Source organism: Pelodiscus sinensis, chromosome 2 (genome assembly GCF_049634645.1).
Source record: "Pelodiscus sinensis isolate JC-2024 chromosome 2, ASM4963464v1, whole genome shotgun sequence".
Lineage (NCBI taxonomy): Eukaryota > Metazoa > Chordata > Testudines > Trionychidae > Pelodiscus > Pelodiscus sinensis.
Genome location: NC_134712.1, coordinates 182,148,858 through 182,162,145, shown reverse-complemented (window position 1 = coordinate 182,162,145; position 13,288 = coordinate 182,148,858). Strand labels below are relative to the sequence as shown.

Sequence of the window (13,288 nt, the reverse complement as noted above, 5' to 3'; positions counted from 1 at the left end):
AAAACGGATATGGTAAGAGCAAAGTGTCTGACTTCTGCTTATTTTCTTTTAGCTATGAATGAAAATGAAAGCTGGATTCTTCATTCCAACACTGACAGCTCTGGCTATGTCTAGACTATGTGGTTTTTACGGGATAAACTCCACCATGTCCAAGGAATACATCTGCTCTTCTGCTTCCCTCCCACACACAAAAGAGCAGATGTGCTGTTTCGGAAGCCCTGTCTTCCTCCCCCCATGAGGAAGAAGGGCTCTTCCGAAAGAGGTTTTTTTTTCCAAAATTTGGCCCAGTGTAAACAGGCCAAATTTTGGAAAAGCCTCTTCCAAAAGTGTGCATACCTTTTTCCAATAAAGCCCCATAGTCTAGACATTGCCTCAATGAAGACACTGTCAACAACAAAAGTATTACATGATCAATCTCCCGGGGGTTCAATTTAGCAGATCTAGTAAGGGTCCACTAAATCAATCGCTGATTGTGCCATCAATTCTGGTATTCCACCAGGTCATGAGGAGTAAGGGAAGTTGGCAGGAGAGTTTCTCCCATCAATTGCCCACAGTGGGAACGCCATGAACATCTGAACTAAGGTATGTTGACTCAAGCTACACTATTCATGTAGCTGGAGTTGTGTGTCTTAGTCTGACTTTGTCGCCTACTGTAGATCTAGGTTGAGTGACCTAACAAATTTTTTAAGTGAAGACCATGACTGAGTTTCCAAGCCTGTTCTCTGTAAAACAGTAATACTGCATTTTTCCTACCTTTCAGGAATGTGGTGAGGGTAGATATATTAAAGATTGAGAGGCACTATGGTAATGGGGGTCATAAAGTACCTTAGATAAGGTACTTAGGGTACACCTAAAAAACCAACTCCCTTTCCTTCCTCCCTCTCCCCCCCTCCCAAAAAGAAAAGAAACCTGCAGCATTGAGTTTCAGTGCCCTGGTGAATTGACCTGGGACTGGGCTATGGGGTTATAAATAGCATATGGGCTCATGCTGGAGTCCCAAGTTCTGAGACCCTCCCCACAGGCCAGGTTTCAGAACCCAGGCTGCAGCCTGAGCCCAAATAGCTATGCTATAACTTTTAGCTCTATACTGCAATTCTCACAAGCCTGGGCTCTGAAGCTCTCTGCCATGGGGCTTTTGGCCATTTGGACATTCTCTTAGGCTAGGTCTACAGACTATGGGGCTTTATCGGAAAAAGCTACGCAAATTGAGCTCTGCAATTTGCGTAGCTTTTTCCGATCACTTTTGCAGATGCTTTTCTGCCATTTGGCCTGGTCTAGATGGGGCAAAGTGGTGGAAAAGCCTCCTCTTTTGGCGGAGGCCTTATGCCTCGTGAAATGAGGCGTACAGGGCTCCCTGAAAGAGCACATTTGCTCTTTCGTGAAAAAAAGCGGAAGAGGAAATGCATTCCTTGGATGCGGCATGATTTTTGCAGGATACCTTCCGTACCCTGCAAAAACCCCATAGTCTAGATGTAGCCTCAGAGATGTGAAAAATTTCACATCCTATGCAACGTAGTTAGGTTGACCCAACATCTAACGTTGAGGAGAGTAGCTAACCAAAGAATTATTCTGTCCATCTAGCTACTGTCTCTCCAAGTGGATGAAACTACACAGACAGGAATAAACCCTCCTATGGAAATAGAAAGAATTGACATTATGCCACTACAGTGCCATAGCTGTGCTGCCATAGGGGACCTTCTTGAAGATCACACAGGAAGCCCGATGGAACAAGAAATTGAACCCGTTCCAAGCTAGTACCCTGCCTACTGGACCATTCTTCCTCCCACTGTCACAACATCTTTGCCACAGTAGAGTAACGGCAGCCATTTCTAGACTGGACTGAGTTTCTGGAAAACTTGAATGGCTATGCTTCTATTAAAATACAGCTGGTCCCCAACTTACCGACCAAACACTTGGTCGTAATTCGAAGTGTTCGTAAGTCAGATCCCATTCATTTACATGCAACCGTGCTGTTCGTAAGCGCGGATCGCGTTCGTAACTTGGGGACCGCCTTTCTGAACGCTTAATGGGAGGTTTGGTCGTTAAGTACGAACGGTTGTAAATTGACCATTCGTAACTTGGGGACCGGCTGTACCAGTGAATAGGTAATGGGAAAAAGTTAAGCCAATGTTGTGAACTGAAGACATGCAAATCACAGCCCTATCTTCCAGCATAATTACTAGCAATGTTACACATCATATAATTGAATAGTTGTGTAACCGCATAAATTATTATCAGTTACGTGATTATTGGATAGTCCCTGAAGGCAGGCCAGCAGGCAGTGTGCTCCAGCCCCACTCCTGGGGAACCCCCTGCCACTTTGTGCTGCTGCCTCTCTATCAAAGGCAACAGAGCAGGGTGGCAGGCGGGAGCTGGTCCGCAAGGGGAGCATTTAAAAACAAGCTCCCATTACGGACCAACTGCCTGCCGCCCTGCGCTGCTGCCTCTAATATAGAGGCAGCAGGCCCAGACTCACTGCAGAGAGGCTGCTCCGTGGGATGCGATGCAGCCTGTCCACGGGGAGCTTGGCTTCACTGCAGCCTCTCCACACCGCTGCCTCTGCAGGAGGCAGCAAGGCGGGGGGCAGGCAGGTCTGAGAGAGCCAATAAGTGTGGGAAGTGTAGTTAGGAAGATTTACTGCTGTAGTGTCCTCACAGATCGCTGGCTCCGACAATAATAACCAGAAGGCTGCTTGCTTGCATGTGTACTCAATGATATGGACCCAATGACCACAGCAGACCCCAAAAAGGCCCCCAAAGACCACAAACCAGGCCAGGTTTATTAAGTACAGTAACAGTTGTCAGTAAACTCTACTGAACCACTACACATATGTACTTGCCACAATGGAATTACTCAGTGTGAAATTTCCACTGCCCCCTAAGACACCACTTTATATACCAGTACAAACAAATCACACCTCACGGCTGACATATCAGGTTGCCACCCTCTGATGCTACTTAGATATCACCCATAACCCTGTACCTCATGGTTTGATTACATTATCTCTATCCATCATGCTGTCATTTCAGACCCTGTCCTGAACTTGGGTCTGTATCTGTAAGGAGTGGGTACCAAGGTCTTTAATGAACTGGTGGTACCATGTGATTTCAACTTAAGACCAGTACCAATTATTGTTCTGTACCTGGGCCTACTACCAATTAGTGATTTGCACTCTCAGCCCTGTTTGTGCAAAGTTCTGTTTGCAGAGGTCTGCCTCTTGCTCACAGCTTAGTTTTATTAAGCCATGTTTTGTCCATTGTTAGCTAGGCTTCAAACCATGCCTGTGTTATATTGGCTTATGTTTTAGGCCTTCATCTTACTACTGGAAGTTGGTTTGAAAGCTGGCTCCCTGCACTTATTTGATCCCGCTTATTCCCCTATCCCTTCCACTGCTGCCTTTCAGTGGGGTGGTGGAGATGGGAGTTCAGGTGCTTGTGGGGAATCTGCTTAAAGCCAGCTCCTCACAAGCACTGGCTGCTGCTCCCTCTCACTTAAGGTGCAGGGGGAGTGTGTGTGTAGTCAACAGGATTAACCGATAGGCCTAGGCTTATCAGTTAAACGTTTATTCGACTATGTGCTGATATCCCTAATAACCACTGAACAAATTCCAGAAGTTGTGACTTGGGTACATGCTAATTGTTACATACATCCTGGATGGTTATAGAATAGCTAATAAACTGGAAGAAATATTTCTTTCAATTGTGTCTTACCACCTGTCAATCTTTCCCACTGATGACCTAGTAGGGCACTAATTATACAAACTGCTACTGTTGCTGTAAACCAGATAACTAAAATGCGTCCTGAAGGTATCATTAAACAGGACCAAAAACATTTACTTTTTAACAATTAAAACATTCCAGGGAAAAAAGTCAATTCTTCAATATAGGCAATTTCACCCTCCCCCACCCCCGCAGTTTTTCTTGTTTGCACATGCTTTGTCGACATCAATAGGAGAGAAAAATTAGGAAAATGGTCCAGTTACTGCAATTGTCTATTAGACCATTTTTGTAACAGAAAATACACTCAAGTGACTAGATTTTTCAGTTAGTCTCCCTTTAAAGTTTCTAGAAGTGTAACAATTTTATTCAGTAAAACACTTGTCCTATGTGGGCAGAATTTTAATCTTGCCACCAGATATTCCTAGAATTCTGAAATATTTGAGGCCAGAACTACACCTCTTTGGAGCAGTGGAAGTAAATTTTGAAGTTTGATGTGTTTTAGAATAGAATTTAATTATGAGCAGTCATTTGTGTTAGCATTTAAAAAGAATGCAAAATATTAACACGTACACAGTTTTTAAATTCCACTGTCCCAGAGACAATTATTCACACTTTAGCATTCTGGATAATATACAGGAAAAAAAAATAGTTCTCTTTCAGTAATCTTGTGTTTCAGACATGATTTTTTGTAAAATAGATTCATGAATTCCACATTATTTTCCATCACAAGTTAGTATAAAATGTATTTGAGGATTTTAACAGCTATTTATTATTAACTGGGGCATTCAACATTATAGGTACTGAAATTGAGAAGCACATAAAAAGCGAGCAGTAACTAACTCACTTCTCATTACTGGTTTAGGGCCTGCTTTTACCATGTGTGGAGTACCACCAACTCACAATGACATAAATTGCTCAGGCAGTTACTAACTGCTGTATAAGATAGTAAGTGATCTATTACCTTAATATTACAACACAGAAAAAACAGACACCAACTATATATTAAACTTGAACTTTATTTGATTACTGACAGTTTATGCTTTTTTGGAAGTTTGCTTCTGGAGCTTCTTCACTTCATGCTTGATGATCCTGTTCCTCTGTAAATTAAAGAAATAATTTTATATCATTAAGTATAAGAAGAACAGCAAATAAATACAATACAATCTATATATCAGTGCTACTCACAACTTTCTGAGTTTTCAAATTCTCCCCATTTTTTGTATAATTACCCTTTGTTAGGCAGATGTAACTGCAGAAAGTTCCCTTGCACTATATATTGGACATATTTCAGGGTACGTCTAGACTACATGCCTCTGTCGCCAGAGGCATGTAGATTAGGCTACCAGACATAGGAAAATGAAGCGGCAATTTAAATAATCGCCGCTTCATTTAAATGTACATGGCTGCCGCGCTGAGCCGACCAACAGCTTATCAGCTGTTGGTCGGCTCAGCGTGATAGTCTGGACGCGCGGGTGGCGACATCAAAGGTATTTGTTGACCACCCAGGTATGCCTCCTGGGATGAGGTTTACCTGGGTGGTCGACAAATGCCTTTGATGTCGACACCCGCGCGTCCAGACTATCGCGCTGAGCCGACAAACAGCTGATCAGCTATTTGTCAGCTCAGCGTGGCAGCCATGTAAATTTAAATGAAGCGGCGATTATTTAAATTGCCGCTTCATTTTCCTATGTCTGGTAGCCTAATCTACATGCCTCTGGAGACAGAGGCATGTAGTCTAGACGTACCCCCAGACACTGATGGTTTACCAAGTGGCAATGGACTCCTGTAAGTCTGGTAGCCTAGTCATTGTGCCCTGCTACAAGTCTGGGTGAGATTCCTAGTCAGTTTTTTGTTTCACAGATTGGCAGCATTGCTATTAAAGCAATGTGTGGCTCTGAAAAGAGGAGGGAAACCAGTGCTTCATATTGTCAACAGCAATCCCTCACAAAGAATCGATGAACTCTGGGACAACTTCAGTTCTCAGAGATGTCTGGTGCACAACTTTGAAGACTAACATGAAGTTAAACAAGAGAAATATAGATTGAATTGTTTAAAAAGAAAAACAGTGATGTACAAGCATCAGCAAACTCAAAGAACAAAATTTGAGTATAAGGAATTATATATTTTAATCTGATTCAAAATAAAGTTAGATTTGTTTTAAAAACACTTCAACTCAACCATCTAAAGACAGCTGCACATTTAACCACTCACCATTTTCTTTGCCTTCATGACCTTGTAGCGATCAAAGTCTGACATCTTGGCTTTCTGTTGAAAAAAATTTGCACTTTAGTTAAGTTAAATCTCCAGTTTGATTCTTTGAACATTAGAATGTAACTTTGCAAAATATGTTGTGCTTTTCAATCAGACAACTCAAAGAACTTTACAAACTACCACTAAAATGAATTTAAAAGCAATTTATCTTCCTAGCTGGAAGTTGATGCAGAGAACAGACAAAACAGTTTGTAGAGATGGCAAAGTAGAAAAATAAAGGATTAAATTCAGTGGTAAAACCTTTTGGTTTTCAATAGGGACATTAGTGTGTAGTCATTTACACAATTAACCAATAAGCCTGGTCTTATCAGTTAATGCCAACAACTACATGCACTGCCCCCTGCTGCCTCTGATAGAGAGGCGGCAGCAGCAGTGAAAGGCAGGGGAGGGTCAGCCAGTACACGTAGGAAGCAGCTTCCAAACCAGCTCCCCGCGCATATAGGTTCCAGTGAAACTGCCTGCCCCACATGCTGCTGCCTCTACCCCAGGTGGGGGGAGGGGCACAGGCAGGAGCCAGTGCTTGCAGGGTTGTCTGCCCCCTCCCCCCCATGTAAACATGTAACCGCTAAAAATTCCAGCGGTTACACATTTATACAAATACTTGTTAGTTAACATCCCTAGTTTTTAATAAAAGAACTTGCATTACAATGTGACAAACCATGTTTTTTCTGCCTTTAATCTTACTTTGCAATATTAATGTCGAGAAACTTTTCCATTGGATTGTATCTGACACTTTAGTAACATGCTAGGTGCAGCGATGAGTATTTTATATCACACTGCAGATCAAACATACCTTTTCTCTAGCTTCAATCTTCTTTGCCCACCTCGTAGCTGTCCACTTTTCATTAATATTTTCTTTCTCCCAGGCAACTCGCACATGCTTCTGACGAGCACTGCATTTAAACAATCAACATCTGCATTATTATAATACACAAATGAACTTCAGCACTCTTTCAATTTTAAATAAGTGAAGTCAAACAACAGACAGGTTACAATGTGAGTATACATCTTTAGTCCTTGTTAAAGGTGTTAAACACAGCAAATTTAATTGAAGTCCTGAAAAAAAAATTGTACTGTGACCTTCACTTTATCCTAAAAACTTCTTTCCTGTGTTAGCAGTTAGGATTGAAGGGATGGGCAATCTAAAAAGATACAATGGAATACTACTCTCCTGGCATTAATCTAAAAAGGTTAGAAAAAGGCAGAAGTTAAACTTTATCTGCACAGTACATCTCATAATAGTACTCAGTAGAGATTGTGGCTTAGTGATTTTATATATCACACAAATAAGGTATGGATTTCTTTCAATAAAGAAGATCTTGAATACAGGCAGTCCCCGAGTTACGCGGATCCGACTTATGTCGGATCCATAGTTACGAACGGGGATTTCTCGCCCCGGAGAACTAGAGCAGCGGGACACCTGGTCCCGCCGCCCGCCTTCTCCGGGGCGAGAAAAGCTGCTCCCCGTCTCCCTGGTCTGCTGGCAGAGCCAGCAGACCAGGGAGACGGGAGCAAAGCGGCGGAGCACCCAGGGGCCGGACCCGCGCCCGCTTCCAGATCAGCTGGAAGCGGCGCGGGTCCAGCCGGGTGCTCCGCCGCTCTATTCAGCGTCTCCCTGGTCTGCAGACCAGGGAGACGCTGAACAGAGCGGCGGAGCACCCGGCTGGACCCGCGCCGCTTCCAGCTGATCTGGAGGCGGCCGCGGGTCCGGCCCCGGGTGCTCCGCCGCTTTGTTCAGCGTCTCCCTGGTCTGCAGACCAGGGAGACACTGAGCAGAGCGGCGGAGGACCCGGGCCGGACCTGCAGCGCTTTCAGCTGATCTGGAAGCCGCGGATCCGCCCGGGTCCTCCGTGGCTTTGCTCAGCGTCTCCCTGGTCTGCAGACCAGGGAGACGCTGAGCAAAGCCGCGGAGGACCCGGGCCGGACCGCGGCGCTGATCTGGAAGCGCCACGGTTCGGCCTGGGTCCTCCGCAGCTTTACTCCATGTCTCCCTGGTCTGCTGGGGGGGGACGCAGCTAGTGCCCCCCCAGCAGACCAGGGAGACGTGGAGCAAAGCCGGGGGCCTGTGGTAGAGCAGGTGGGGCACTGCCGGTTGGTCCTGCAGCACCGCTTCTTGGTGCTACTGGACCAACCCGGCAGCACCCCAGCTGCTCTGCCTCAGGCGTCCTGATTCAGCTGCTGATCAGTTTCAGCAGTGGCTGAATCAGGATGCCTGGGGCAGAGCAGCTGGGGTGCTGCTCTGCCCCAGGCGTCCCAAAGTCAGCCGCTGCTGAAACTGACCAGCGGCTGACTACAGGAGTTGCTCTTCCCTGGGCTTCCTGGAATCAGCTGCTGATCAGTTTCAGCAGCAGCTGACTTGGGGACGCCTGGTGTTCTTATCTTGAATCTGTATGTAAGTGGAACTGGTGTCCAGATTCAGCGGCTGTTGAAACTGATCAGTTTCAGCAGCGGCTGATGCCAGTTCCGACTTACATACAGATTCAACTTAAGAACAAACCTACAGTCCCTATCTTGTACGTAACCCGGGGACTGCCTGTAGTTCACTTTGAATATGCAGCCATAGACTACTGGGTAGGAGCCAACTCATGAAGTTATGCATTACTGTGATTCATTTATCACTGTTCCTTCTAAGTAATATGGGACAGCAGCTGCCTCAGTCAAATCTGCTATGTATCAAAATACTCATAGGAAAGAAACCAGTACTTTTAATCATGATCATATGGTTTGCCAGGTCTTAACGGCATACACATCATTAAATTACTAGTACATTAGAGTTGATTAATCTTGGATTTAAATTATCCAAAGGTTCTAAAAAAAAACATATCCATACGATCTTTTCAAAGTTTTAGACACAAAATTCCATTAGATCACAAACAATGTAAAGCTAGTTTATATTAAGTCAGATTTAAACAGTCAGTACCCTTTGCACAGCCCAGAGGGAAAGACAACTTACCTGTGTGGAAATTTAAGTACAAAATCAGTCAGCTGCATGCATTTGAAGGGCATAGCCTGCCTTCTTACACCACTGCAAGGACCATCAACTAGTGCCTGGAACAAAAGTTTAAGTGAATTCACTAACATTTTTCCAATATACCATGATAGACTAGAGAAAGTTACTTCTAAACAAATTATGGCCCATCAACATGAAGAAAGTGTTACAAACTTGGGAGAGCACTATGCATATAGAACACTGGAAAGCAGAAAAAGAGTGGAGTACACTACCCAAATTCCATGGCAGGATCAACTAGTGTTTATTTAATACGCAGTTTCCACAACGCCAAAGGCCAAGGGAGACAAAAGAGAGGAGCTGAGACTGGGAAACTTTCATGATCTCAATGCATTGCTTTTCCCTCATTCACACATGTTCTATCACAGCTGTAACTAAAGGAGCAGAAAACATCTGTGCATCTTTCCCCTCCCTAATGCAAGTAGTAATAGGAACAGTTCACATATATCGAACTACAGGCTCAATCATGTGAGCAAGAAGACTGAAGAAGCAAAAAGTTAAACTTTTAAAAGTGCAGAAATTGTGGTGAGTTTGGAGATAGTGTTCCTCTTTCCCAGTTTACAAGTTACAAGTATTGGATTCTTGTAACTTGTAACTACAAGTTACAGTATTCAACTCCTTTTAGCAAGATATTAACATAAGAATACCCATACTAGGCCAGACCAATAGTCCATCTAGCTCAGTATCCTGTCTGCTAACAATGGCAGTTGCTTCAGAAGGAGACACAAGAACAGGGCAATTTATCAAATAATAAATCCAGTTTCTGACAGTCAGAAGCTAGGGATACCCAGAACATGAAGTTGCATCCCTGAATATCTTGGTTAAAAGGAATTGTCTAGAGTTCTTTTTATAACCTAATTATACTTTTGACGGCTAAATGTAGTGCCTTGCATGCAGAATCTCTATACTTTTGACCTGTATTAACCTGTGGGAATGAGTCCCACAGGCTGACTGAAGCAGGTGCTAAGTACTTTGTTTTGTTTTAAACCTGCTGTCTATTAATTTCATTAGGACAGTGTTTCCCAATTGGTGCTCCGTGGAACCCCAGGGTTCCGCAAAGTAAAAGTAAGGGTTCCGTGAGAATGCGGCATTCCTCCGCCCCCTCTTAAAGAGACAGAGTATTTTGCAGAGTTTTTTTGCTCAACCAATTCTGGCGGGGCTTTTTTTTTTTTTTTTTTTTTTTGCCAAATTTTACTCTGGGAACCCTAGGGGTTCCTTGAAATTATTTTAAGCTGAAAAGGGTTCCGTGGCCAAATAAAATCAGGAAACACTGCATTAGGAGATCCCTGGTTCTCATGTGATGTGAAGGGGTAAATAACATTTTCCTATTCCCATTCTCCATTGCAGTCATGATTTTATCAGCTTCCATCACAACTCCTTTTAGTCAACTCTTTTCCAAGCTGAATATCCCCAGTTTTAACCTCCTCAGATGGAAATTGTTCCATAACCTTAATCATTTTTGTTGACCTCCTCTTTCCTTTTCCAATTCTAATGTATCTATTTTTGATGCGCAAAAACCAGAACTGCATAATGTATTCAAGGTGTGGATGTATCATGGATTTATATAATGACATATTTACTGTCGTCTTATCTATCTTTTTCCTTATGGTTTCTAACAGTATTCACTTGACTATGACTTCACACTGAGTAGATGTTTTCAGAGAGCTATCGACAATGACTCCAATATCTCTTTTATGATATTTACAGCTAATTAGAACCCATTATTTTATATGTACAGTAAGGATGTTAAGAGACGGGTAACTAATCATGTAGTCCATACAATTTATATCAACTACACAATTAGTCGATAAGGGATGGCACTCTGTCCTGGATCGCACTGGTCCAGGAGGTCTCTCAGCTGCAACTGCAGTTTAAATATAGTAGGAGCTGGCACATAGGTACTCAGCTCCTACTACACTTACACTGCAGAGCACCAGCAGGTGTAGGCTCCAGACTGGCGTGAGCTGGAACCGCTGCAGATCTGCAATTTAAAATTTAGTAAGAGCTGGGCAGCTGGGCTTGGCTGCAACCAGGGGCTGCTGCCAGAGCAGCCTGGGCCCACTGCAAATAGGGGCTGCTTTGTAGCAGCCTCTCTTCCAACCCGTTGCTGCCTCAGATAAGCAGCAGCCGGAGGCGGCGGGGGGGGGGGGGGCCCACAGTGGAGACAGTGATGGGGTGGGGAACCTGCATATAAGCTCCTGGCCATCCCCCCCACTGCCTCAGATACAAGGGGGGTGGGGGGAAATGAATAGCCAAGTTGACTACTTGCTTACTGCCCTAATGTATAATTGGGAGCATGTTTTCTAATGTGCATTACTTTGTATTTATCAACAATGAATTTCATCTGCTATTTTGTTGCCCACTCACCATATTTTTTGTGAGACCTCTTTGTAACTCCCCGCAGTCTGCTTTGAATTTAAATATCGTTAATAATTTTACATCATCTGCAAATTTTGGCACCTCGCTCTTTACCTCTTTCTCCCAATCATTTATGGATAGGTTGAACACCACTGGTCCCACTACAGGATCTTGGAGGGGACACCGCTATTTACCCCTCTCCAGTCTGAAAACTGTCCATTTGTTCCCTACCCTTGGTTTCCTGTCTCACTGATTCATAAAAGGACCTTCCCTCTTACCCTTATTATTGATCCTGAGAGGGAAAACATAACTGTTTGAAAAATCACCTTATTTGGAATCTCTTAAGTCTCCGTACAAAGATTAATTTTTGAAGTCTGCCATGCACATTTGTATTGCATTTTCCTTAACACTGTTAGCCCCGGGAGGGGGGGGGGGGAAATGATGTACAGAAAACTGTTTTAAAATCAGTATTGTATGAAAAAGTATCTTTAAAATAGAGAACGAAAGAACAGGGGAGAAGAGGGCTACAGGTCTTTGAGCTTACCCTGTTCTGGTCAATAACATCCACTATTGCCACCAGCTTGCCAGCATGTGGCCCAAAGGAGATATAGGCAACTCGGCCAATCTCAACGTAACGTTTGAACACCTGGAAAAAGATTTACTTAAATTCAGAGCACGTCTACAAGTAGTATGACTAAACCCAGGAATTGCTATCTACAAAAGTCTCAGAGAGGTAACTGTGTTAGTCTGTAACTTTAAGAACAAGTAGTCCTGTGGCACCTTACAGAGCAACAAAAATATATAAATAGTACGAGCTTTAGTGGGCAAAACCCATTTCTCTGATCTGACGTGGGTTTTGCCCCCAAAAGCACATGATGCTATTGGGAATATTAGATATAACTGAATAGGCATGTAACCACATGAAATCTTAGCAGTTAAACAACTATTCGATAATCCCCAGAGGTGGAGCTGGCAGCCAATGCACTGATATAGAGGTTGGGAGGGAGAGCAGGAGGGAAATGCATGTAGTTGATCGTGTAGTGGTCTACAGTACAAGATGACATCCCTATATACTGTATATGTGTGTGTTTGTCTCTAAGGTGCCACAGGGCTACTCGTATCTACAAATGCATCAATTGCCTGGGACACAGAGCAAACTGCACCCCGCCTTTCCTTCCTAGCAGGGGGGTGATATACAGGTTCCCCGCAGGGATGAGCAGCGGGGATGGTTGGCATCGGGCGCGGGAGGCGGTGCACCTAGGTGGCAGACACCACGTGAGAAGTTGGGGGGGGGGTCTGGGAGGTACCACGTGAGAAGTTGGGGGGGGAGTTTAACAATATAGGCGCAGAGCTTATGACCGGGCGGGGGAGGGGGTGCCTAGGTGGCAGGTACCACGCGAGAAGCGGGGGGGAGGGAGGGCTGGGAGGTACCACGCGAGCAGCGGGGGGGGGGGAGGGGGGGACTGGGAGGTACCACGCGAGAAGCGGGGGGGGGGGGTTAACAATATGGGCGCAGCTTATGGCCGGGCGGGGGAGGGGGCTGGCCACACGCTCGGTGCCGGTCCCAGGTGGCGCGCGCTGCCCAAAGCGTTACCGCTAAGGGGCCATTTCAGCCACTTGGGGCTTGTGCGCGGCCCGGCGCCCTCACCCGCCCAGCGGCCCCGCCAGCCCGGCCACGGGAGCCGCACGTGGCCCCGCTCCGGTCGCTGGGAGGAGGCGGCTCAGCGCCTTCCCGGGCCCCGCGCCGGGCGGGCAGGGGGGATGCCGGGGCAGGTAGCGGAGGCCGCAGCCGCACACACTCACCATGATGGCCGCCCGCGAGCAGAAAAGAGCGAGCGGCTTCCGCTGCGCTCAGACGCCGCTTCCGATCCTCTAGTACGCATGCGCCCCGCTGTGGGGAGACAAAAAGGAGGCGGGGAGGGAGCGCTGCTTT

At 45.3% G+C, this 13,288-nt stretch overlaps 1 protein-coding gene across 1 annotated transcript; it reads right to left on the bottom strand.

Annotated features, from left to right (window-relative positions):
• Positions 1 to 4,717: 4,717 nt before the first annotated feature.
• Positions 4,718 to 13,288, bottom strand: RPL14 (ribosomal protein L14). The gene is made up of 6 exons (XM_075921958.1): positions 13,159 to 13,288; positions 11,900 to 12,001; positions 8,944 to 9,038; positions 6,784 to 6,883; positions 5,931 to 5,984; positions 4,718 to 4,816 (listed from the first exon to the last, which is right to left on the bottom strand). Exons 1-6 carry the CDS (start codon positions 13,159 to 13,161, stop codon positions 4,754 to 4,756), a joined length of 417 nt encoding a protein of 138 aa, XP_075778073.1. The 5' UTR covers positions 13,162 to 13,288; the 3' UTR covers positions 4,718 to 4,753.